The 27,472-nt window shown below is 31.8% G+C and overlaps 1 protein-coding gene across 8 annotated transcripts; it reads left to right on the forward strand.

The window, feature by feature from the left end:
* Window positions 1–1,402: 1,402 nt before the first annotated feature.
* Window positions 1,403–25,758, forward strand: LOC105223654 (protein phosphatase PP2A 55 kDa regulatory subunit). 8 transcript variants are annotated; one of them, XM_029549207.2, is made up of 6 exons: window positions 1,403–1,649; window positions 2,975–3,385; window positions 17,119–17,317; window positions 22,946–23,097; window positions 23,168–23,971; window positions 24,038–25,758. In XM_029549207.2, exons 3-6 carry the CDS (start codon window positions 17,128–17,130, stop codon window positions 24,404–24,406), a joined length of 1,515 nt encoding a protein of 504 aa, XP_029405067.1. In that variant the 5' UTR covers window positions 1,403–1,649; window positions 2,975–3,385; window positions 17,119–17,127; the 3' UTR covers window positions 24,407–25,758. The 8 variants fall into 8 exon arrangements, with proteins under 8 accessions (XP_029405067.1, XP_049303124.1, XP_011199729.1 ...); XM_049447167.1 differs by having other exon boundaries at window positions 1,413–1,552; XM_011201427.4 differs by lacking the exons at window positions 1,403–1,649; window positions 2,975–3,385; window positions 17,119–17,317 and adding exons at window positions 17,952–18,072; window positions 19,407–19,744.
* The last annotated feature ends 1,714 nt before the right edge of the window (window positions 25,759–27,472 follow it).

The raw sequence follows: 27,472 nt of genomic DNA on the forward strand, positions 1-27,472 counted from the left end.
TAAAACAGATATTTTATAAATAACGTTGCGTAGAGCGACGCAACAGTTGCTTTTATTTAAAAGAGAGCATTGGAGAGTAAATTTAAAAATGAAGAGCAAATATGACTTACAGCAAGTGAAAAGCCAATGCATGAAGGATTTACGTATGTTTTTTATTCTCTATTTTTTGTTGTAACTGTAACGGTGACAAGTAGGTGACGATGGAGCTATGAATGTGTATGGGCGCCCAGTGGGAGCAAAATTGTACATATGTATGTATGTAAATATATATGAATAAAAGTGACCAAGCGTTCATTAACAAAAATAGAGTACAAAGCGCAGAGATTACACTCTGTAACAAAAGGTTTCATCTGCAGATGTGCTATAAATAAGTATTATGGCTGACAACGCTTGAATAAATTTAGTTAAAGAAAATTTTTTTCCACCGCTTCAGTTATATTAAATTGATAGCAGCGTATTCTACTTTCAAGATCTAGGGTTACCAAGAAATTGCTCGAATTTGAATCCCTATTTGCAAGAGGCAACGACTAGAATATCAAACGAAGAGGAAAATTTCAGCACGAAACATAAAATGCAGAAGATGTTTGAGAAATATTTTTATATATATGTATGTAAAACTTGGAACCCTCCCCGTTATGACGTAAAAAAAAAATTGTTTTTGAAGCGGCTAAGTTTTGACTATGTCTCCTGGTGACCGAAGGTACGACTGTAAAGAAGACGGCTACTAACGGGATAAGAGGTGCATAAGTCTAAAGTAGAACGCACAAGGTAACCACGGAAATATAATTCGGAGTGGTTCAGGGGTACCCCCTTTGCTTTACTCATGGCTCATTGACTTTGCAGTTTTCCAGCGATTCCTCTATAACTCTATATTTCTAGTAAGAACATATACTCCTGTAGGAGTGAATGCTATGAGGCTGCACTTTGGAGAAAAGGCTAGAAAACATAATTTTTACCATATATTTCTTTCTCCACTCAGGTTTTAAGACTCATTTATGTATGTACATATATAATATACATAAGTTGCCTTTGAGATTTGGGTTACTAGTAAATCTATGCTAGCTACTAATTTAGTTCACTACTAAGACCTTTTAACCTGTTTAATGGGTTTCATGTCATTTCCCAAACTACTGCAGCACAGTGTAGCATGAGAACAACTACTCGTATATGATATATGGTGTAGTATATGTGATATATGAGTATATAACGTGAGTAACGGCAGGCTGCCGTTAAATGCTCACCATACACACCGCACAAATAGCTGAAGAGTATCGTGGAATAAGCTGGTAAAACAAAATATTTTATATTTTTGTTGTTGTGCTTAATGTTGTTGTAGTATTGGTATTGGTATTAGCACATTCGGACGTTTTCTGTATTTTCACAATTTCAAAAAAATCAGTTTCGTTGGCAATGCGACTCGCGAAACAACAAAACCGCAAACGCATAGAAGAAAGAAGGCAAGCAAAGGAAGTATGCACATATGTACATACATGTGTATATATGTACATATGTATGCATCTGTGTATGAGCAAAGGAAGGAACAAATTTGAAAGTATAGACAAATATACTTGTAAATATGTATGGAGTAAAGCAAAATAACTTGGAGGCCGAAAATGATTTCACAGACAAAGTAATCTTGTGAGGCAACGGTACGTTAGAGGCCGAAAAAAGTGCATAGGGAAGAGCATTGATGGCAGCAACAGGCGGAAAGGAAGTGCATGATAGTGCGTCGACAATAGTGTTTTTGAACTAACGAGAAAAAATATATAAAAAAAAGAAATAAAAAAACAAAAAAACGGAAATTGCAAATGATTATAGCTAATATTTTTATTATTTTACGTGAAGGACATTTGCAAAACGAATACAAAAAATTCTATAAAGACTAATTTACACTAAAAATAAAATTGCTGCATAAATATATATGTGAACATTTATAAATACGCAAAAAACAACGTAATCGACTTATGACTGTCATCGATAAATATATTTCCGGTATTAAAATATGAACAAAAACTTTTGGAAGAAAATTTAAAATAAAAAGAAAATAAAAGTAATAAACAATTTTTTTTTATACAAGTTTTGTGACAATTGTTTTTAAACGTGAAAATTATTGTATTAATTTTGTGTCTTGATAATACTAGTTAGTTTAGTAAATAACTAGTTGCTTGTACTTGATACGATATTTTCTGTTAAAAAAAATTGCACTTTTGATTTTAATAATTCAAATGATGATGATTGGCTCAGTTCGTGTTTAAATAAAAGCAATAAATAATGTTTCGGTGGTTTCACCATTGGCCAATATTTTACAATAACTTAAGAAAAATGTGTTGTGAACGGCCGGGCGGATTCATATGAACACAATAAAATTTCAATGCTCGCCTTTTGTTTAAAACTTTAGGGATATGTTTTTTAGCGTAACATAGTATTAATAGCACTTTTTTGGTTAATAATTTGCAAAGATCAAATAAATAAAACTAAACTTAAAAAATATATATATGTATGTATATAAATATAATGAAAAATAAAACTATGTATATCATATTTGTTATATTAAATGTGTGAAACTGGGAACCAAATAATTTTCTAATTATTTCTGGTTTCTGGATATGTTAGAAACACAAACTAACTAACTTTTTTGTAATTATTAAATATTTGTAAGTGTATTCTTTTCACTTAACTGAGTTTTAAAAAATCTACTGAATAAGCTTGGTCTTAAAATCAAAAATCTCAACAAAGTTGCTCAGTTAGATTCGTAAAATTTTGGAAATAAAAGTACGTCAATAACAATAAAAATACGAAATGAGAATTTATCTAGAAAAAATCATAAAAGTGCGAGAAAAAAGTTAAAACCGCTAAAATGGACTTTACAAAAGCAACAACATACATATACTTAAATAAAAAAAATAAATAAATAAGATTTATTACAAAAATTAAATAACATTTAAATAAAATAAATATATATTTCTATTCCTAGCAAATAAACACAGTTATTGTGGAACTCAAGCATCGAAAAAGAATAAAAAAAACGTAAAACCGATATATGTATTATGTGAATACGTAAAAAAGGCAGACGCAGAAAAAAGCAAGAACTATAATTAAGCTTAAAATTACATACATACATATTTAAAATCTGTAAATTTCCTATATGCACGACGTCCACGTGCTGTGTGTTTTCAATTATCGAATTGTGTTAATTTGAAAATCGCTTAAAAACAAATGAAATTAAGTGAGACTGAATTTGAATGCCGAAAATACACCTGAATATAATTTGGTAAAAATCGTACAAAAATAATAATTGATATTCAGCAGACATAGCGACTTTGCTGCAAGGCTCTGCTTCACACAGCTCCAATCGAGCGGTTGCTTCAAGGGATAATTAGCGTCGGTAAGTTAAAAATACTTTATTCTGGTATATTTTATGTGTATTTATTTTGTATCATCATCAGTAATTTGATCAAGTACCATACAAAGTCACCATTACACACCATAAAGTGACTTGGGCTGGAAGTCTCACCTTTGGGTGGAGTTGGTGAGCTCTACAAAATTTAAAGTTCTCTAAAATGTCTGACAAAAAGTTAATAGTCGATGATTTGTAGTTCTTAATGTTTGTTTGTAATACCCCACAGCTATGAGGAACCAAAATTATTACACAGTTTCAAGTAGAGAATCAACAGTGCTGACCCAGCGGCAGTCAACGACGAACCCACTCACTTTGACATAAAAAAATCGTGTTAGGGCTTGAGTATTGACTTCATTTAAGTTGAATATAACTTTCGCAACATAACCTATTTTCAGCGAGATTGTGGCAAAACTTGTTGAAATTCTCAAATCTCTTCTGATATGCACTTTCTTCATTTAATTGGTAGCTCATCTCCGTTTTTCATGAATTTCTTTGAAACGCATCAAAATGGCGCTGAGAATTACGAGTATATCCGCTGAATACAACGATAGACGCCTGTTTTTGATCTAAAATTCAAAAAATTCTTTAAGTATTTATTCACAATTCCGGTTATTAGACACCTTACTACCTGCATAATACATGATAAGAATACTTTTTGCACTCTACCTCAATTATCGAAGAAAGTGCGAGCAGTACACTTCGAATTGAACCTGACGTGGTTTTTCGTGACTTCTCAGAGCTCTTTCATTATAACAATGGAACTTTGGATTTAACATCATAAAAATATATCCAGATTTCGTAGGCAGTTACTACCCTTTTCCGCAAATCAATAAGTCCTAAGCGCTACTCTCGCAACTTTTCATCTATTCTGTGTCCAAACCTCTGTTTTAATGTTTCAAGTCGCAATAACATACATAGATAGTATCTAGTTTAGAATCAACCCTTTTAAATGTTCTCTAATTTTTACTTCCACCATTTTGTTTCGATCAACTGGTGAAGTCTTCTGTTCAGAGCTCTTCTTCTTTATTGACGTAGACACAGCTTACGCAGTTGTGGCCGAGGAAGGACAAAACAGCCTCGTTCCTGAGCTCTAATCGACGTAAAAATAGAAGAATGGAAACTCAGCATTTTAGCGACGTCTAACTGTATAATTCTGTGATTAAACCCTAAACTGGCGCTGTCTGTACGTCTATATGTCTGTCTGTCTATATATACACGAACTAGTTCCTTAGTTTTTGAGATACCGATCTGAAATTTTGCACACGTCCTGCTCTCGTCAAGAAACTGTTCATATAACAGAACCGCCAATATCGAACCACTATAGGATAAAGCTAGTATACCACCTGACGGGTCAAAATCAAGTTCCCGTGTAGAAATCCATTTTATTTGAAAAATTATCTTCACGGTATGATATAAAATATTGTTCAAAGCAGCTCGGTATATTATATACCATATAATTGCCTGACCTATCCAACAAAATCAAGTCCTTGTCTGGACATTTTTTTACTTGACAAGATATCTTCACCTATTTCGACATAAATTATTTTCCAAGACAACCTTACAATCTCCATATTACTCGTATTAGATCGGACCACTATAACACATAGCTGCCATACAAACAAATTGTATAGAATATAGCTCCAATACAAAAAAATGCAACTAAGAAGAGTATTACGGCTCCGTTGCAGCCAAACTTTGCGTTTTTTTTTTCTTGTTTTAATTTAAAATTACTATATTAACGATACAATTTCGATCTTAAGAGCAGTTTAAGGTAAAAAAGTAGTAAAAATCTAAAGAAAATGTGTGTTTACTTGGAATTTTCTAAACGGGCAATTAAATAAAAGCTTAAACAAATAAAATTGACTTTATAGCATTAACGTGTGGAAAGCACCACCTCCCCTACGTTCAGCGCGCCTCATAGGAGTCGCCAATATCAACAGTTAGCCAAGTCTAATTCAATAGTCGCAATGCGTTGATCATGTGCAATTTGAGGTTAACAGCTTTGCGTGGCATTGCTGTGCCCGTTGCTGTGGCTGTTGTTGTTATTGTAGTTGAAGTTGTTGTTAATTTGTTTGCCTGCCAGCTTGTTTGCTGATTTTTATGCAAACATTAGCCGATATAGTAAACAAATATCTAACATATGTGAGTAAAGGCGTATACATATGTATGTGCCACGATGTACTTTGCTAGTACACATGTGTGTGTGTGTTTATGCATGTGCTAATATATAAATATTAAGCTTAACTAATGGCATGCAAATCGATTGTGATTTAATAAACACTTATTCGTACTTGGTCCGACAAACTGTCGAATTTTTCAAGCTTTGTCTGTCTTCTTATCTACATACTATGTACTATATACATATTTAAGCATTTATACAAAGTTTTTCTCATACATCAGGGATTATTTTGTTCACCTTTTTGGAGGTTAGAATTAATATTTTCACTCAAAACAAAAAGTTACAATTTTAAGTAATTGTTTTCCTACGGCAATGAGGACAAATAACAATTCATTGAGGGGTCTGGTCTTCGAACGGCGACTGCTCTGCGCACGCAAGGTCCATTGCTGCAGTACTAGAACGCAAGGTAACCACGGAGATCTAAATCGGTCTTACTCCACTATGTGTGGTTCGAGGGTTACTCCTTGTTTTACCCCAGGCTTATTGTTTTTGCAGTTTCCAGCGATTCCGCTGTGACCAGATACAGATGCTATTTCCAGTGAGGGCAGATACTCCTTGACTAGCTTTGAGCACATAGTTAGTGAAGTCAACTCTATTATTACCGTTTAGCTGACGGAGTGAAGGCCCACCTGCCTAAAAGAAGCTGCACTTTGTAACAGCACGTCGGCACCTTGATAGCATTCACGTCTGTCTGAAAGACAATGCAGTGATCCGGAAGCCCATAACTAAGATTGACGGGGAGCTACTTACAGAAAACTGCCCCCTCCAACCTTTCTAACTTGTTGTTGTTGTGGTTGCGGTAGAGTAGAATTATGCCAAGTAGTCAGTCCTTGGCCGGATAAAAATTCGAATCCGTTCGGGCTACATAGACCCGACTGTCGTGGGAACCCTTCCTGACTTCAACCCATCCGCTAACCTACGCTTCTTATCCATCGACTCTCCCCATCCACATAATCCTCGTCGGTATGTGAGCGGCTGTTGTTATGTTCTACTTTAATAATAGGCGATACATTTTGAAACATTTAGAATTCCCTTGATCCCGTAGCCGATTTCCAAAAGAGCCTTCGAAAAAATGTGTCTGGCGTTGAGGAAACTTTTATCGAATACTATTATCTCCAATCCAAAACCATCAAAATTTGTTGTTTAAATACGTAGATGAATACAGATAATGATGGAAGGACTACCCAAAAATTTGTGGGCTTCTCAAAGAAAATTTTGTGGAAGATTTTGCACTTTAGAGTCGCTTTAAAATCGAAATTATTATCAAAAATTCTATTCCTATTATACTTTTATACTAAGTTTACAAATGTGTATGAATTTGATCCTATCTATGAAACTATTTCCGGATCAGCTATAAGTTTTCGGAGAATTTTTTTCTTGATTGTCTAATGATAAGAATGGTGCTTTATGTCCGTAACATACAGTTTTTTTCTAATAGACAAATGACTAAGTAGTGGTCTGATGCTACCACTAACTAGCCCTACTTTTTGCATGCTTTACTAAAGCAAAACCAAAAAAAACACAATGTGTCACCAAAAAAAAGCATTACAAATTGGAAGCTAATAAAAGTAATAATAATTATACAATGTTTATAGTAAAAAGCCAAAAGTCTTATCGTTTTACCAAATGTTTCATCAGCGATTATGTACAGCCAAATTTGTTGTCTGTCATCCATTAAGCCTTTTTATTGGTGCTATAGCTATACATACGCTGATAAGCTTATGAAAATTAGCAAATATTCCCAATAATACTTGTCAATTAGTTTTATCACTCTTATCCTGAGCAATAATGCATGAGATGATGAGTGGGTAGATACAAAAAATAATGGCCACAAATTATCAAATATGCTAATTACTGATCTGATTAAAAAAACAAGATATAAAAAAAAATTCTTGTTAAATTTTGACATGAAAATTCGTTTAACTCCAGATTGGGAAATCAAAAACTTCACTGCAACTGCCACAAATATGATTTCAGCATCGGATTTTTTCTCGAATAACAACTTTATAAAAACTTAATTTTTGTCCGCAGCACACTGCGGATATTAAAAAAATATTCCCTGGATTTCAGTAAGGTACCTCACATATAATCGCCAATCATATGAGGCAAAGTCAGCCAGCTGTTCGAAAATCCTGGTAATAGTTATATGGGGGCTAGGTCAAGTTTTCGTCCAATTTTATTTTCTTTAAACACAAAGATATACAGTTATGAGTAAAACAATTTCTGTAATTTTCATTGAGATAACTCAAATATGGGCTGATATATCCAAGACAAAGTCCACTGAAAGTTCGAACAGCTTTTAATTAGGTATATGGAGGGTCACGAAAGTATCGGTTCGATTCAACCCATTTTTCACATACAGACATACTATTGTTTGAGAAGTATTATCCCTTAATTTCAGTTATGTATATCACACATTGCCCGACATTTTCGATCAAAAGTCAACTATTGGTACTGGTGTCCACATATTCGGTAAGTAGGGTCTTAAACAGTTTTGGTTGGATTTGAACAATTTTTTGTCATAAATTGGCACACACTAAAGGCATTATTCGTGCAAAGCTTTATCCCGTTATATTAACTACTTCTTGATTTGTGTACTGGAAAGTGAAAGAATCAAGTGGAATTCAAAATTGTGTTATTTGGGAAGTAGGCGTCCGTATTCGCTCATTTTCACACTTTGATATAGAAATATGAGAAAAATAGCTCGTTGTAAGATTAGTCGAAATCGGTCTTTTGGATCCCGAGATATGTGATTTCACCGAAAAGTGGGAGCCCGTTGTCCAATTTTCACACCGGCTCCCATAAAGATCTCTCATACCATCTAGGTGGTACAATTTAATGTCTCTGGCTTATTTAGTTATTGATTGATCGCGCTTTTAGTAGTTATTAAACAGTACCGTTATATGGCGAGTGAGCGGGGTTACCCTCCGATTTCATCCGTTTTCACACCGTCGGTAGAAATTCTTATAAGATTTGTACTCAACAAATTTGGTTGTTGTAGCTTAGGTGGTTTAGGTGATATGCATATTAAACTTATTAGAGGGCGGAGTCACGCCCACTTTTTCAAAAAGTTTTTGCTCACAGGTGCCTTTTTACTGCGCTCCTTACAGCTTCACATCTTAATTTAGTGCTTTGTTATAGCACTTTATATGTTTTGGTTCAAGACTTTTCGTGGTAGTGATCCAATTAAGCCCATTTACGTACTCGTAATTCTTTTTGTACTAAGGAACCCGCATACCAAGTTTCATCGAGATGTCTCGGTTTTTAGTCAAGTTACAGCTTGCACGGACGGACGGTTAGACATACAGTCACCCGGATTTCAACTTTTCTCGTCATCCTAATCATTTATATGTACATAACCCTACATCTATCTCGCTTAGTTTAAGGTGATACGTACAACCGTTAGGCGAACAAAACTGTATTACTCAGGTGCCAGAGCATAAAAATAGTTGGAGCGTCTTGCTGGGTATATTATACTCGATTATCATGTCTCTAGCAATCACTCAAAACTTTTTTGTCATAAATTTGAGAATGCGTACACACACCAGCTGGCAGGCAATCAACATACCTGTCATTAATTTGGCTCAAACCCTTCAAAATTCGCGCGCCTCAAATCACAATGGACAGGGTAAGGCTCTTAGGAATGAACGAAGCTAAAAATAGTTTTTTATTTGCATTTGACGACAACTTTTCCGATACGCTTTCATACTTGCTACATACATACATACATATATAGTATATAAAGCCGTCAAGGTGTTATTCCAAAAAAGTATAATAAATAAGACCGAAAACATAATAATTCTTTTTGTTGATTTAGTGAATAGATTAAGAAAAGTGCCCAAAACGACAAAGAGTGATGTCAACAAAATATTTAATATTCACACGGTATTCTTAACATACTTGTATATTGTTTCTTTGTTTACCAGCTGTCTTATTAGGCAGAAACAGCAATACGCACATATATGACGTGTGTACTCGTATGTGTGTGTGTTAGTTGCCATTGCAGAGGTGAGGTCAATGTGTGCGCGCAGATGCGAGGCATGGGTCTCGCCGATCTTTTTATAATGCCTTATAATTGATTACACGTGACAAAAAATTAATACAAATATTCTCGCTCGCGCTCTCTTTCTCCCTTACACTCTTTCTGTTAAAAAACACCCAAATTTTGTTCAGACCATACATGTGTTTATGTATTGCGATGTCTACAACGAATTTGGCATACATATATGATTTTTACTTAACACGGTACTTTTTTTTACACCTGACTAGCTGGTGACATTTTTAAAGATTTCGGTACCAAAACTGAATTTATGTTTTTTGTTTCGTATAAACTTTAATGAATTATGTTTATCACTACGATTATGTGCTAGGCACACAAAGTTATGAAGAGCTATCACTGTTGCTGTTGTTGTTGTTTTTGTTGCTGCTGGAGCGGCACAGAATATTTCCAAAGCCATTTCGAGGAAAGGTGCTGAATGGACAGTCCTTGGCGGAATAAAACACCGGTTCCGTTCTGATTTCTTAGACCCAACTGCCGTAAGAATCAAAAATATTGCATTTATAACCTTATAATACAGGCATTTATTTTTAGGTACTAAAAGTTTTTAAAATTTAAAAATTTTTTTTAAATCAATTTTATTTTATTTTAATTTAATTTATTATATTTCATTTTATTTTTATTTTATTTTATTTTATTTTATTTTATTTTATTTTATTTTATTTTATTTTATTTTATTTCGTTTTATTTTATTTTATTTAATTTTGTTTTATTTTATTTTATTTTATTTCATTTTATTTTGTTTTATTTTATTTTATTTAATTTTGTTTTATTTTATTTTATTTTATTTCATTTTATTTTGTTTTAATTTATTTTATTTTATTTTATTTTATTTTATTTTATTTTATTTTATTTTATTTTTTTGTATTGTATTTTATTTATTTTATTTTATTTTTTTTATATTATTTTATTTTATTTTATTTCATTTTATTTTATTTTATTTTATTTTATTTTATTTTATTTTATTCTATTTTATTTTAGTTTATTTCATTTATTTTATTTTATTTCATTTTTTATTTTATTTTATTTTATTTTATTTTATTTTATTTTATTTTATTTGTTTTATTTTATTTTATTTTATTTTATTTAATTTTATATTATTTTTAATTTCATTTTATTTTATTTCATTTTATTTTATTTTATTTTATTTCATTTTATTTTGTTTTAATTTATTTTATTTTATTTTATTTTATTTTATTTTATTTTATTTTATTTTATTTTATTTCGTTTTATTTTATTTTATTTTATTTTATTTTGTTTTATTTTATTTAATTTTATTTCATTTCATTTTATTTTATTTTAATTTTATTTATTTTTAATTTAGTTTACATTATTTTATTTTATTTCATTTTATTTTATTAATTTTTTTTTGATTTTTTTTTATTATTTTATTAGTTACTTTTTTATATTTTTATTTTATTTTATTTTATTTTATTTTATTTTATTTTATTTTATTTATTTTATTTTAAATTTTTTTATTTTATTTTATTTTGTTTTATTTATTTCATTTTCTTTTATTTTATTTTATTTATTTTATTTTATTTTCATTTATTTTAATTTATTATGTTTTCTTTTAATTTTATTTTATTTTTCATTTTATTTTATTTTATTTTTTTTAATTTTTTTTTTATTTTTGTTTTTATTTTATTTATTTTTTTATTTTATTTTTTTATTTTATTTTTTTATTTTATTTTTTTTTTATTATTTTATTTTTTTTATTTTTTTATTTTTTAATTTTTTTTTACTTTTATTTTATTTCATTTTATTTTATTTTATTTTATTTCGTTTTATTTTATTTTATTTAATTTTGTTTTATTTTATTTTATTTCATTTCATTTTATTTTATTTTATTTTATTTTATTTTATTTTATTTTATTTTATTTTATTTTATTTTATTTTATTTTATTTTATTTTATTTCATTTTATTTTGTTTTAATTTATTTTATTTTATTTTAATTTATTTTTTTTTTATTTTTTAATTTTTTTTTTACTTTTATTTTATTTCAAGATATATAATAATTTATTTGTCTTTTCGTCGTTAACGCAAGCTGCCTCAGCTCTCTTTCCTCTATCCAAATATTTGTTTTTTTTTTTCCTTTTTGCTCAATTAAATGTATTTCTATGGTTTCGAACATAATTTGTTTGTTTTCGTTGCTCTTTCTTGTCCGTCTATATACCTATGTATATACATATGTTTATGTATATTCTTGTATGTGGGTATCAATATTATTACTATTGTTATTTGTTTTGTTGTGCAGTTTTAGAGGCCACAAACGCAAAAGCGAGCCAAGTTCTGGTTCACAGTGTCAACGTCTTATTCCTAGGTTAATATGTGCAAATATTTTTTTTATATACATATACGTTTATTAATATTGTTGTATAATGTTAGCATCCGGTTAATTGAGCATTCAAACGGTGTAGATCAGACAATTCAGCACTGCCGCACATGTCTTAAAATATTCGTGGTTTTTACTCCGGGTGGTAATGTGGTGAAGTAAACCAGTATGTGCAAGAAACCCCCAAAAAAATTCTATAAAAAAAATTTAAAAAACTAATAATTAGTTCCGTCACTATTAGAAGAAAGCGCTCCACACCGCTCGAACACGCTCCCAAGCTGGAGAAGTTTTACAAATTTCTCTGCTAGGACAACTGCTAACAAGCCATTTGCTTTCACCCACACAGTCACACAAACAAGTATTTGCGGAGAGACGCACTGAAAGTGGCTAGTCCATTCGATCTTTATTGACGGTCATCTTTTGCGCTTGGCTACAGCGCGTTCAGGGAGCAGACGGGTGGGGCAGTACGCCACACGATTTCAGTCACCAACTGACCGACTACGAAGCCTTACTTGTCCTGCACTTGAATATTTTCTTTTGCCTCTTTACGGTCATTAGCGCCACGTTGAGCACAGCATTCACAAGTGCGGCTAAGCAAATACTCAGTTATGGTAGATGTATGTATGTATGTATGCATTATTGTAAACATTGCACAAGAATAGGGCGTACAACAGAAAAACAAAACAAAAACAGAAACACTGTATAAATAACAACAACAAACTATTGTGCATATATGCTTGCTTAAAAGTGTATATACATATACTAGCTGCCATCTCAATATCTACACACGAGCAACTAACTTGGTCAATAAATGTACTCTACTGCCAACGTAGATCGCCATACCAGCCGCGAAAGCCCTTACGAATATACCACCACCAGCGACAATTACACATCATAAATGTCTTCCTCGTTGCTCGTATTCAGCGAATTGGTTGTTAGACGCTTTGCTGACGTCATTGTGGCGAAATGTTGGCAAATGTCGTTATGACAAATGTTTGTCAGTTCGCTCAGCGTTTGAGTTGTCAGTTCAATCAAATCATGAAAAATCGTTTTCGTTTGATGAACTGTTGGGTGGCTTACTCGAGAATACCGTTTTTTTGTTTTTTTTTTGGTTGTTTCATTGCTTCATTTAAATTGGTGTAGCGGTCTCCACTTGACTGCTATCTGTTGTGATCCCTCTCTAGTTTGGTGCAGCATTTTGCTGTTACTAAAGTTTTAAAGCTTTTTTCAAGAGCATCGATCATATCTACCCATCTAGCGCTGTTGAAGGCGTTTCGGACATCTAAAGTCGCCAGCAACACTATTCTTTTGTAGTTATCTACACTTTCAATGGCGCATTTTATGCTCTTAGAGTTGATCTAACGGGTCTAAAGCCGTATTATCTAGGGGAGAGTTCTCCAGCTTCGTTGATAGCCGCTTCGAGTCCGAGTCTGAGTTTTAAGTAGCCATTCATAGAGCTTTCCAGCTGTGTGAAGCATGCATAGTGAATGGAATGCTGATGGCAAGTTGGAATCTTCTTTTCACTTATTGATTAGCACCAGCCGTTGCTTTTTCCATGGTTCTGGGAATATGCCGGCTTCGAGGCAGAGGCGTTGTATATATTTATTGGTACTGCCAGTCTCTCTGCAGCGATTATTTTAAAAAATTTTGCTGGGATGCCGTCCTTGCCGGGTGATTTGTTGACCTTGAGCTCGCCACTGACTACCTGCAGCCCTTCGAGGGTAAATCTTACAGTCTGTTTTGGATCACTAGCTCTTTTTTCGTGTGTGGAGAAGAGGTCATTTACGTTGTGATCCATTTTGACAGCGGTAAAGTCAACTTGCTTTGTTCCAGCCTCGAGTTTTTTCAGTACTATTTTATATCCAAGGCTCCAATGAGTTTTTTTAATATCCTAGCGTATTTCCTCCATTTTTTTCTTTTTGCTATCAGAGACGGCGTGCTTTAGTTGCTTTATATTGCTCGACTTCCCGCGATGTGGCTCCTCTGCGCCTGGATCTCGTCTAGGATCTGCAAAGGCGAAGGCATGTGCGTCTGAGTTTGGCGATACTCCCAGTCCACCAGTAAACTGCTGCTTTATGTTCATTGTGGGAAGCCTTGTGCATTGATTTTGGACAGGTTCCTGTTGTATTAAGCATTGTGTGCTCGACAAATTTCCTTGCAATGTTGGGGGAGCTGCTACTTGGGTTCTGGTTGTCTATTGCTGAGTTTAATTTCGAAGTTTATTGTTTCGAAATGTTCCACTTTCGTGTTCCAGTATTTTTTCCTCTGCTGATTAGTGCTTGTTCCAATGTCGATCGTTGATTCTAAGGCTTTCTATTCCTATTTTGAGCCGGCCTTGCTAATGATAGGTTAATATCTGGCTGTCATGCAAACTGATCTTTCAAATTAAGATAAAGGTCTTTTTATACCCTTTTATTCTATAAAAAATGCACCTATGAAGGGTATTAATGTTTTTTCTTGTTTAGTTATTTAACCATTATTTTTTTATTAACAAAAACAAAAATGACATACATATGATAAATAACATGCCGATTTCCTCCCACTCAGTCAATAATACCTATGTATGAGTGCAAATATATACATATATATATATATGTATCTTTCTATCCAACTAACCAGCAGACAGATAGTTCAACTAAGCCTGTAAACATTTGTATGTGTCTATTGCATTATTACTAAGCAAATAATTTGCTTAATTTTTTCTATAAACAAAATAAAGTAATCTGGCGCATTCTTCTCCGTATTTCTCATTCGTTATTGACACAGCGTGATAACATATTTACGAAACTGCAAATTGTTATAAACAATATCAAAACGTAACGCGTCAAATTCAAGTATACGAAGCGATGAAATCTTCAAAAGCGCGGCGTGTGTACAAATTGAAATTAAAATATATTGCTTATTTAAACAATTTTCACCAGCTACGAATATGTAAATTTATTAAGTGGATTTTTATACGGAGATTATAACTGTTTTTAAATAATAGCACTGGTTTTGAAATGCACTGTAAAGCTTTTCTCAATGGTATTGCTGAATTCGAATTGGTGATTTAGTTTATCATAAAATAATATACATATATATTAGGTATTCGAAAAATTGTTTTCGTATTTTGTCAATAGATGTCGTTGCAGTCGTACAGCTCCAGTACCACCAATCGCATTGTGTTATACCATATAGTGTTGGAAAGGTGGGATTTTAAGCTTCATTTAATCAAAAAAATTAATTCCAAGAAGTTGAAAAAACCTTACGGCTGTTCAAAAATTAGTGGAAATAATGAAGAAATTCGCTATATTTTGAAAGTTTTGTGTACGAAAAGGAAGGAAGCCACGCAAGTAGATAAACAACTTCGAAAAAGATAAATATTCACGCAATATCACAACTCTGATTTATAGTGCCTTAGAAAAAATATTTATTCACCTGCCAAAACAGTGGCTACAAACAGCTTCTCGCTGCTTCTCCCTATTTATGTAACAGTTACAATGGAAATGTGCTAATTGTTTGACAAAACGAGTGACAGATCAAGCGCATGCATGATCTGTCAATTTTACAACAACTACATGCCCCACTCTTAATAATACTCCTACAAATGTATGTATGTATGCAGCTATATATAAATGTATAACACTATTGTTGCTTAATTGGCTCAAGAGACACATACTATATATACATAGCTTGTACATACTAGACGAGGCGAAGTTACTAATAAATGAACGGTTAATATGTCACAAATAATGCAAATACTCCAAGGAAAAAAGCCTCATTCAAATATGCATATTCAAACTATGTTTTAATGTACATAATATATGTAGATTTGTATGTGCATATGTGTATGAATGGAAATTGTATGGTTGTACACCGCGTATGCGCGACATTTATCACTTGTCAACTAATGAAAATCACGCATACGCCGTGTGCACCATGCAAATATTTACTTACACAAATTATTAACTGGAAAAACATATTTAAACGACTTGTACAGTGGTGTGCCAGAGCGCCAACTTGTGTATAAAAAAGATGTAGAATAGGAGATTATTGAACTGGAGACGCAAATTAGTAGCGAAATTGTTAAGAAAATCTATGGAAAGTGTTTAACCAACAGCTTTGACAAATAATGTATATTGACCGTGCGCCGTTTAAAATTATATATGTATATGTACATTTATATTCAAACATGCACAAACAATGGCGTTACTAAAAGCCAAAATACTTATGTGTTTAGTATTAGCATACCAATTAACGTTACATAACCTATAAAATCAACATCTCTTAGAAATTATATGTATGTAAGTCCAAATATGCATATTAAAGATAAATTCTGTTCAAATACATAGGTTTGCACAAAATGCATTAAAAATATAATTTCGTTAACATTTGAATTAAAATTTAATTTATTTGTAATTCGAGAATCTTAGAATATATATTTTTAAAATAAATACCAGCTTGAAAATGTACAAAGAAATGTAATCCAAAAAATTACCTTAAATAATCTTCAAAATTTAAAAAAAGAAATAATTTTGAATTCCCATTTTTTTTTTTAAATTTTTGAAATAAATACCAGCTTCAAAGGAAAAAAAATTTCAAAAATTTTTTAAATAATCTCCAACATTTTTTTAAGAAATTTTAAATCCCTAATACCGGATAGAAAAATAAAAAAAAATTAATTCCGAGCTTATAATTTAAAATTTACATTTTTTCACGTTTGCGAATCTCGAGCTCTGCCATTTTGTTTATCTTTTGCAAAGGAAAGCTTATTTTTAATAAAATATCAACATAGTTTAGCACTTTTAGTCTTATTTATAAATAATTACTTTTAATTATAGTATTTCAGTTAAAAAAATCGCTTCGCTGGTACGACTTTTCATTTGAAAACTAATTTTTTGTCTGTTACGTGATTTTTTAAATTAAAAAATTTGTTCTCAGTTTTTAATCCAAAATGATATTAAAACTTTTTACTAATAAATTAGGAAATAAAATTTAAATTATTAAGCCCAAACACGTCGAAAATTAAATTTTTAATCATAACTTTTTTTAATTAAAAAATTCGCCACCTTGTTTCAAACTCGTATCAATTAAATCATTAAAATAATATGAATTTTATTTGAATGTGATTATCATAATAATTAAGTTTACTTTAAATTAATTTCAGCTAAATAAAATGGATTGGAAAACTCTTTCAAGCAGTGAAAAGAGCCCAAAAATGGAGCGCTGGAAGCCAACTTCAATATTGGAACCAGAACCACCACCGCCCATACCGCCACGCACATTTATGCGTCAATCGAGTTTCACGAAAATTGGAAATATGCTTAATACGGCCATAAATATGAATGGCACTAAAAAAATACAGAGTAAGTTAACAGTAAATGCATTCGAGTAAGAAATAAGAGATAGGTAAAATGTGAAAAACGTAACAAACAACAAAATTTACGCGAAATAATTCGGCTAAATTCAAAACTTAAATTATATGCAGCACCCTGTGGATAAAATAATTTGAGTTAACTATAAGCTTTTTAGTATCTCCTTCTAAATAGTTCAGCTTTAGGCTGACAAAAGAAAATAATTTTCCTCAAAGCAGCCATTATTTGGTTGTAATATCTAGCGCAATAAATGTTTTATCTTTAAAAACTTATATACAATAATTGTAGATAAATTTACTAATTTCGTTTTGCTTGTCGCCACGACTGTTTATTATCGATTATTGACCAAAGAAAATAAAACAAAACAAACACAGCTGAACAGTGTTGCAACAGTTTACTTAATCACACCACAGTTTTTCGGAAACATTTCTGCACTTGACATTTCTTTAAATATGCGTACAAGTATAATATATAATAATATATACTTGATAGTTATCTTTTTTTTATTTTATTTTATTAAAAGAACTTATATTTATGAAATTGTTAGCACTTAATTATATTTTAATTTAATAATGCACGCAATTGTAAGATGTTTCATAATATTGTATAGTTATTAATTTGATATTGGCAACTCTGAATTGTTGCCATTCTAAATTCGTAATTTGTTTTAAGCAGTCGCGAAGTTCTTTGCGGTGTTTCTCCACAATTTTTTCGGCATTTCATTGTCAATTTTAAGTGTTTAAAAGGTGTGCACGTTTATTAAAATAGTCATAAGTTAAAAATTATTTAATGTCTGTGGTAGTGCGACGAATGTATTGAGCGAAAAGTGTAAGGAAAAACTAGATAAATTTGCAAGTCGCCATGAAGGTACCACAAATGCAACAACAACCATAATTGTGATTTAGTGCGAACTTCGTCGCATTGGTTCGCAGCTGCCGTCGCCGCCGTAAATTGCGAAGCAACGAGAATCATTTTGACTAGCAAACGACAGGCAAACTCGTAAACGAACAAAGCACAAATAATAAATGAATAAAAATTATCGTAAAAGCAATGGAGTAAAATGTTGAAACGATTTGCAAGATTAGAAACACAAGACGAATGTAGTATTAACGCGAAATAAATCAAAGTTTCAGTTGTATTATCTTATTCATTCCAAATTTGTCATATGAATGTGAAACGATAATCGTGCGAAGTGAAGTTATTTACACTTGTATCAGTGTTATTAAAATATAGTTTATTATACCTATCTTTAAAAGTGTAAACTTCCACAAACGCGAACAATTGGCCACAAAGAGTGTTCATATGGATGTTATATGTTAAGTGAATATCGAGCAATTGTAGAAATTGCAAGTTCTAACATAGAAGATATTCGAAAAATAAAATAAGTAAAACAAGTCACGCGGTGCGTGTGAAATAAAAAAAAATAGGCTCTAGAGTTTCATGCAAAAGTTTTCTTTTGTAAAAAGATGTAATTTTAAACCGGTATAAATACATTATCCCACGACAGATATATGTATATATACAATAAAATATTGAAGGTTATGCGTTGTATTGAATAAATACAGGTAGACGACTTGAAGAATTAGACCACTTTCAGTAAGGGTCATTGAAGGCAACTAATTACTACAAATATAAGAAATATGCTGTAAAGTGGGGAGGGTGAAAAGGAAAGAAGCTAACAAAATCAACATTGTCTAAAGGAAAAAGCAAAATAAAACGAAAATTGCACTTTCTACTGTCATTCGGAATGTGTTTGGGAATTTCCACCCGCTATTGCACGTTTTCGTTAGCATAAAGCATAGCAAACACCGAATAGTAGTAATATGGCGCGTTACACTTCTTTTCTGCTTTTGCACCTTTTATATGTTTGACGTTTTTATACGATTTTTTCTAGCACTACAACCACCGGTCGCTGTAGTTTTCGACAACGCCGCCGCCTGTGGCTGCATGCATTTGTTTTACTTCACAAACAACAAAACATACAGAAAGTGAACGAACGAGTGTAAAGAAAAAGTGTGCAAATTCGTTGTTCGTCGGCTAATTTTTTTCATTGTTTTCTTTGTTTTTTTTTCTACTATAGTGTGCGAATTGAATATGCGTAAAGAGAATATATGATAGAATACGTGAAAAATCAAGTCAAAGCACTTTTTTCTTCAAAACCACAAAATAAAAATAAATTTAATGTATAGGCAAGTAGAAAAAAGACATAAGTTAAAAATATAAACGAGAAGACAAAAGTGCTATAATATTAATAAGTGAAATTGTGCAAAGTTATTGTTGTTTTCAATATTTTTTATTGAACACTTTGTCACCAAGTCATCCTGATATATTCGAGAACTAAAACACAAAGATTAAATTGTCACCACAGTCGCCATAAGTAGCTGCTGCATCCAGCACATTGCTAAGTTGTCATGGCCGGTAAGTTCCCCCTTTAGTATACATACATGTATGTATGTACATATGTTTGAAGGAAATTGTTTTTACTAGATTCCTAGAGTATTTTATGTTTTACTTCAGCTTATGGTTTAAATTTTATTAAATAAACGTTAGCGAAAGTTTTGAATAATACTTGAGTTGAGTTTTTCATAATTCATTGCTCAATTAAAATTACAGGAAAAATCACAGCAGAAAGACTGTGCAGTCTTTTAAATGTTTAGAGCTGATAAAAAAAATTCTATGGTTTATAAAGTATATGTATATATTGTGAAAGAAAACAGCGAATTGCTGTGCCATTAAAAATAATGGCCAGAAAATAGCTTTTTGAAAAACCAGGAGGGCATGAACTACACATAATTGTTAGGAGCATTGTATATAAATACGATACCATTGTTGCTATGCCTGCCAGAAGCAGACACAATAACACATTTTTTTTTCTTTTTTTTTTTTTCTTATACTGGCATGAGTGATTCCTTGACCTGGAAAGGCCGAGTAAATACTAATATTTTCTCCTGTTCGCGTTGCGTCCGTTATGGTTGTAAGAACATACATAAATTGCTTTTGACGTATTAATGCATTTGCATTATTGATATCGACAGATATTTCGTAAATAAAAAGAAATTACACAAAAATAATCTGTATATGTATTTGCGTGCCAAAACATTTGAAATGTCTTACTAGTTCAAGTAGACATATTGTGTTGTTACCGTCTATAAAAATGTACAAGTCACTGGAAATTAGTCTTTACCACCAACGATACTACCATAGCGCTTGTTACCCCTCAACATCCATTACTTCCGATATGCATGACCTTGCCACAAATCAAACCCCAAAACTAAAAATAGAAATTTGTTTATTATCTATCGTGCGTACGTCTTTGCTGAGCCCATTATGAAAACATGCCACAATCCACAACTGAGCAACAATTCACTGACTCGATGCAAATATTTATTGTAGTTTTCCGCTTGCTACATTCTATTTATACAAAAAGTATATTCAAATCTAAATATTCTGAATTTCCAAATGTTTGTTGTTCTACTTTCATTCATGGCGTAATTATTGCATTTTTTTCAAATCAATAAGAATTTAAACAATGACGTCGATTTTCAATTTTTGCTTTTTATTTGCCGGCACACGATACCATACACACATGAATTGACAGCAGACGCATTCATCTACAAGTATTTTTTGTTTGTATGTAAACACATGCACATGTTTGTTGAATGAGGTCAGGAAGTGTTTAGTTAGTAACAAAAGTAATCGGAGACTTGTAAAAAGACAAATTCATATATTACATAATGTATATGCGCAAAATATATGTATGTGCTCATGATGGCAGAAAACCCGGTGACTTCGTTTGCATAGAATCGTCAGCCAAAAAGTTTTTATACAATAACTTTATTTTTATCGGTCAGTTTGTATGACAACTATATGCTATATTAGTCCGATGTGAACAATTTGTTCGGAGATTGTCCGGTTGCCTGAGACTTTAATACTTTCTAAATTTCGTGAAGATATCATGACAATGGCCATGCCATGCTGACAGGTATAGACTTTCTCGTAAAGGAAAAAACTTGTGCAAAATTTCGGATCGATATTCCAAGAACTGAGGAACTCGATATCGATAGTTTAAGGTTACTACCTTTACTTAGTTTAAAAAACATGTTTATAGGAGTATTGACTAAATGGTTTCACAAAAATAGCTATACATGTATGAGGTTCCTCATAACGGGACACCTATCGTGGCAGTGTGTTTGTTCGGCTTTGAGAGCTCTTCACATATAGGCAATTTAGAACTACATTTCTACAGATCTATTATATATGTATGTATGTATATAGGTTCGGTATTTTATAAAAATATTAATGTAAACGTGTTCAAGAAATTTGTCCCGCTATAAGACCTGTCCTTAATGTGGAACTGCACTACATATAACTACCACATGTTAAGTTTAATCTTATTATTATTTATTCGCCCTTAAAACACGATACCAACAAACGTTTTGTTGGTGACATCAAAAATGTTGAGAGGAATCATGAACTTATATTATTATTTTTATCATTATCGCTGTTTTTAAATAATTGTTGTGAGTATATACACTTAAAAATCAATTAAAATCTCAATGTGGATAAGTTAGTTCAAGCAAAAGTAGTTGATGACGCATTTGCGGCCTCAGGCAGCCATCGATAATGAAATTAATTCGTTATTAGTAGGTACATACTATAAATGTATGTACATACATAGTCATATTGCCTTCTACACTGTCATAATGCTATTTACGTTCGCTCTAAAGGGTGTTCTTATGGATGCTAAGCCTACAATTTTTTATAATACGCTTAAGAGGGTCCGTGAGTCTAGATTCACGCAAACTACATTTTCAGTTTTTGACATACCGATTTGAAATTTGTCGCATTAGCATAAAACACTATACAAATTGAAAAATCAAAAACAAGACCTTATGAGACTATATGGCAACGTTTTTATTTGACAAGTTATTTTGTTTACGAAATTTGGCATGGATTATTGTCCAATGCAACGGTGCAGATTGATTGTCAAAATCAATTTTGTTTTTTTATTTGTGAAGGTATTATAGCCTCGGTACAACTGAAGTTAACGTTTTTTTAATTAAAACAAAATAAAATGTTGCACATAGTTACTATCTAAATGCAAAAAGGATAGTATGCTAATTCGATAATTAACTAAAAAGTGTACTTTACAACAAAATTCCTGAAACCCCCTGTATTTGATGCAGTGCGAATGTGCGTTGATCAAATTAGTTTGTATATTTTTTATTTATCATTTTAGTGGCTAGCATTATACAATAATATTCGTGTGAATATATTTGTATGTGTATGTGCAATATTAAACGTAAACCACGATAACTGAAATATTAAATCGTAATGCTGCCGCTGAAAAGTGGAGAAAGAGTTGAATCTGCAACTGTTATTCGGAGAAGCGGCAGTTAAAAGTTTAAGAAATTAGAACCAAATAATTTTAGAGTAGCTGTGAAAAGTAATATGAGCCTGAGCAGGTTTACATTTGCATAATTATTGATAACTTTACCTAACCCAAAAATTAGCATCAAATAATTACTTGTAATATGCCGTATTGTATATTCAGCAAATAATTGATATTTTTCATTTTAACTAATTTTGTTTTTTATATTTTTTAATTTTTCTATTCAGGTAATGGAGAAGCTTCCTGGTGCTTCTCACAGATAAAAGGCGCCTTAGACGATGACGTCACCGATGCTGATATTATATCCTGTGTGGAATTCAATCATGATGGTGAATTGCTGGCAACAGGTGATAAAGGTGGACGTGTTGTCATCTTTCAGGTATGGCAAATATTTTACAAAATATTTTAAATTTTAATATCTATTCACTAAATAATTTGTTTTTGAACAGCGCGATCCAATGTCGAAAACGGCAATACCACGTCGCGGGGAATATAATGTTTACTCAACCTTTCAATCGCATGAACCCGAGTTCGATTACCTAAAGTCATTGGAAATAGAGGAGAAAATCAATAAGATACGATGGCTGCGAAGAAAGAATCCTGCGCACTTTTTATTATCAACCAACGATAAGACGGTTAAGTTATGGAAGGTCAGTGAACGGGATAAGTCGTTTGAGGGCTATAATACAAAGGAGGAGAGCGGTCTGGCGAAGGATCCGCAAAATATAACTGGCTTAAAAGTTCCTTCAGTTAAGCAAATTCCACTTATGGTGGAAGCGTCACCACGCCGCAACTACGCCAATGCACACACCTATCACATCAATTCAATTAGCGTTAATTCTGACCAAGAGACTTATCTGTCCGCCGATGATTTACGAATCAATCTGTGGCATCTTGAGGTGACCGATCAAAGTTTCAATATAGTCGATATTAAGCCAGCTAACATGGAAGAGCTAACGGAGGTCATAACCGCTGCCGAATTCCATCCAACCGAATGCAATGTATTCGTGTACTCGAGCTCGAAGGGCACAATACGTCTATGTGATATGCGTTCAGCTGCGCTGTGCGACCGACATAGCAAACAGTTCGAGGAGCCGGAGAATCCAACGAATCGCAGCTTCTTTAGCGAAATAATAAGCTCTATAAGCGATGTAAAGCTAAGCAATTCGGGTCGTTATATGATCTCTAGGGACTATTTAAGTATTAAAGTATGGGATTTACACATGGAAACAAAACCAATTGAAACTTATCCGGTTAGTTTTTTTTCTTCAACAATTCATCGCATATAAATAACTAAGTAATTGTTTATTTTACAACAGGTTCACGAATACTTACGCATTAAACTCTGTTCACTGTATGAGAATGACTGTATTTTCGACAAATTCGAATGTTGTTGGAATGGCAAGGACACTTCCATAATGACGGGCAGCTATAACAATTTCTTCAGAGTGTTTGATCGCAATTCGAAAAAGGATGTCACATTGGAGGCGTCACGCGACATTATCAAACCAAAAACGGTGCTTAAACCGCGTAAAGTTTGCACCGGTGGCAAGCGAAAAAAAGACGAGATTAGTGTCGATTGTCTCGACTTCAATAAGAAGATACTACACACAGCTTGGCATCCGCAAGAGAATATAATTGCTGTGGCGGCCACAAACAATCTGTTTATATTTCAGGATAAGTTTTAGCTAAAACTCTCACATCTACTTCAGTTCTACTTCATCACCACCACCACCATTATGGCGTCGTTAAGAATAATTATTATGCTTAATTCTAAATTTTATACCTATCGCTGCTGGAAATGCTATCACTCACTACTACTACTACTTGCTATCAGTACTGTGTAATCAGAGCAAACAAACAAAATAACAAATAATACGATCAACTTTTGATCGTAATATTAAGCGAAATACGAGGACGGACATAGAGTCTAGACGAATGCGTCGGCGTAGGCGTTGTCACAACTCATAGCATCATACATACATATATATTCACATATAGTTAGATATAACTCACTATTAGCGCTATTAATTAACGAAACAAAATCTCGATTGGCAGTTGATTATTGATACAGCAATAACACGTCGTGCGTGTGTGTGTGTGTGTGTACAAGCCTCAGCCGAAACAACAAAAAACGTAAAGTTTTTTAAGTTTTGCACTCAAACGCGGCTTACACACTCGCGACATGCTTGCAAGCAAAGTGGAGAAAAAAGTGTGTGAGAAGTAGAGTTAAAGCGCGGGAAAGGAAAAATACAGCTGGCTGCGCCAGTAAAACCAAACAATATACATCGTCTACTATTGCGCACAAAAAAAAAATAAGAAGAAAAAACAAGAAAACAATGAACGCCTTAAACCAAAACTTTGTACAGTACTCTGATTACATTTCTGTTAAATTCCTTAAAACAATGTTGCCTCGGCTATAGACTTTCAGCTACTTTTAGAAAAGAGTGTGTTTTTTATACAATATTTATGCGAAATCAGTAAGAATAACAACTATTTATGCAGTAATATGTTTGCTTAATTTGTAATAAAAACAGAAATTGTTAATAATAACTCATTTTTTTCTTTTCGTTAATACGAACATATGAAATAAGTTGGAAATTCACATTAAAAAATAGAAACAAAACAAAACGAAAAAAATTAAAATATCAATAACTGTAGTTTCATCTTAGTAAACTATAACTTTTAAGTGAAAAAGTGAGGTATTTCAAAGCTAATAACGGCATATTTAACATTACCATGCTTCGAAGAGCAAAAACTAAAATAAAATATTTAAGAAATAATAAAAAAGACAAATATTGCTATAAATATTGAAGGCGTTATTTATGAGCGCATATGCCGTGATGTTCAAGCTATAGTACAGGTAGTAGGTTGTTCTTGAAGGATGTTACACGAAAACGACGCTACAGTTGCGTGTTCAACGGAAATCTTGTGCTATTGGCTAATTATAAATGACAACAAACACAAACAATATATATTTTAACATTTTTCTTTTATGTGCGCTCTGCTTGTCATTTAATTTTGAAAAAAATAAATAAAATAAATTTAGCGCCTAATATTTTTTGAAAAAAAAATAAAAAATCATACCAATCAGGGCCTAATATTATTTTAATACAATATAATTTTCATAAATAAGTCTTCAATATTCTGAAATGCTTATACATACATAACAAATGGCTGGTAGTGTCACCCATACTGCTGGAGTAAAGTTAGTCTAGTCTTAGTAACTTTAAATTTTTGTGCTATCAGTTAACGAAAGCCATGGAACTCGACGAGCAATATTGTTTGTCATACGTGAAAAACTAACAATGATTTTCAAATAAAGTAATATGTTATAAGCGTATTAAAAACAGTGTGAAAGCATTTGACTAAAATTTCAGTTTCTCATTCATTTTCATACTTATTATAAATGAATACTTTTTTATGCCAATACAAAATGAGTGAAATCGGTTTCAGTATTTACATTATATTCGTACATAGATTTGTAAGAATCTGATAATTTGTAGAACTGGCCAGATTTAACGATTTCATATTTTTCCCCACAACGCAATGCAGAAATTTTAAATTTTTTACAGTTAATGTATTTTTATTTATATAAAGCGGTTAAGACGTTTGTAAAAAATGTACTCTTATTATTTTGCTGTGTAAAAGTGAGTGTTGTGACGTCTAATTTACACTTTTGAGTTTTTCTGTCGCCAGTTTGTATTTCTGTGAACATTTTCATTCCACAAAAATCTGCCAAAGCAAAGCAAAAACAAGCAAAAGAAGAAAAGTTAGTGAAATATTCTTCTATAACATAATTTTGTTTTGATTTCAATATTATATTTAATATTGGCACAGCAGTGAAGAGGAAAAACAGGAGATATAAATACACAAATAATTGGTGTTACTCACTTTTTTTGTTGAATACCGGCGCAAAGCAGTGAGCATAGTGTTGAAACAATGATTTTTCTTATAATATTCTACGTATAATGATCATAACGACGCGGTTGAATAGCCAGAACTTAATTTGAAGACAACAAAAAATGAGTTAGACATTTAAAAGCTTACGCGAAAAAAATGAAAAAAGAACGAAAAGAAATTACACACATATGCATCATTTCATTAAATTCAAACTTTACTCCGATTAATTTTCAACGTCATTGCGTATTCACGCAATTAATTAAGACAAAAACGTTTTTAAATATTAAATAATGATCATTATGCCCATGCGCTTAAGTAATCAAATACTTATTAAAAACAAAACATGAAATTAATTTAAAGAAACGAAAGCATATAATTAAAAATGAATAAACAAAATTTTTTGATTAAAATAAAACTAAATTTAATACAAAAATAAATGCAAAAGCAAGTTGCAATAGTCACAATAAGCTAACAAATTATTGATAACTTGTGAAAAAAATAAACATAGAAATAAACGAAATGACATTATATGTCATTATTAGTAGCGTAAGTCGTATGAAAGTGAATATTTGTGGTTAACATTATATTTGAAACATTTAAGTTACATGTTTGTTTGTAATATTCAATTAATTACTTTACTAGGTATATATGTATGTACATGCGTATTTAAATTGCGTATAATTCGGCAAGCTGCACAGACGGGAAAACTACTTTTATTGCTTTTAAAATAACTGTTTGGATTTATTTTCCACAACAACACAAACTCATGAAATATAAAACGAATGCAAAGTGAAATAGCAACGAAAGCCATTGGTAAAAGCTGTTAAAATTGCAAAAATTGTTTATTCAAA

This window comes from Bactrocera dorsalis, chromosome 2 (genome assembly GCF_023373825.1).
Source record: "Bactrocera dorsalis isolate Fly_Bdor chromosome 2, ASM2337382v1, whole genome shotgun sequence".
Taxonomy (NCBI): Eukaryota; Metazoa; Arthropoda; class Insecta; order Diptera; family Tephritidae; genus Bactrocera; species Bactrocera dorsalis.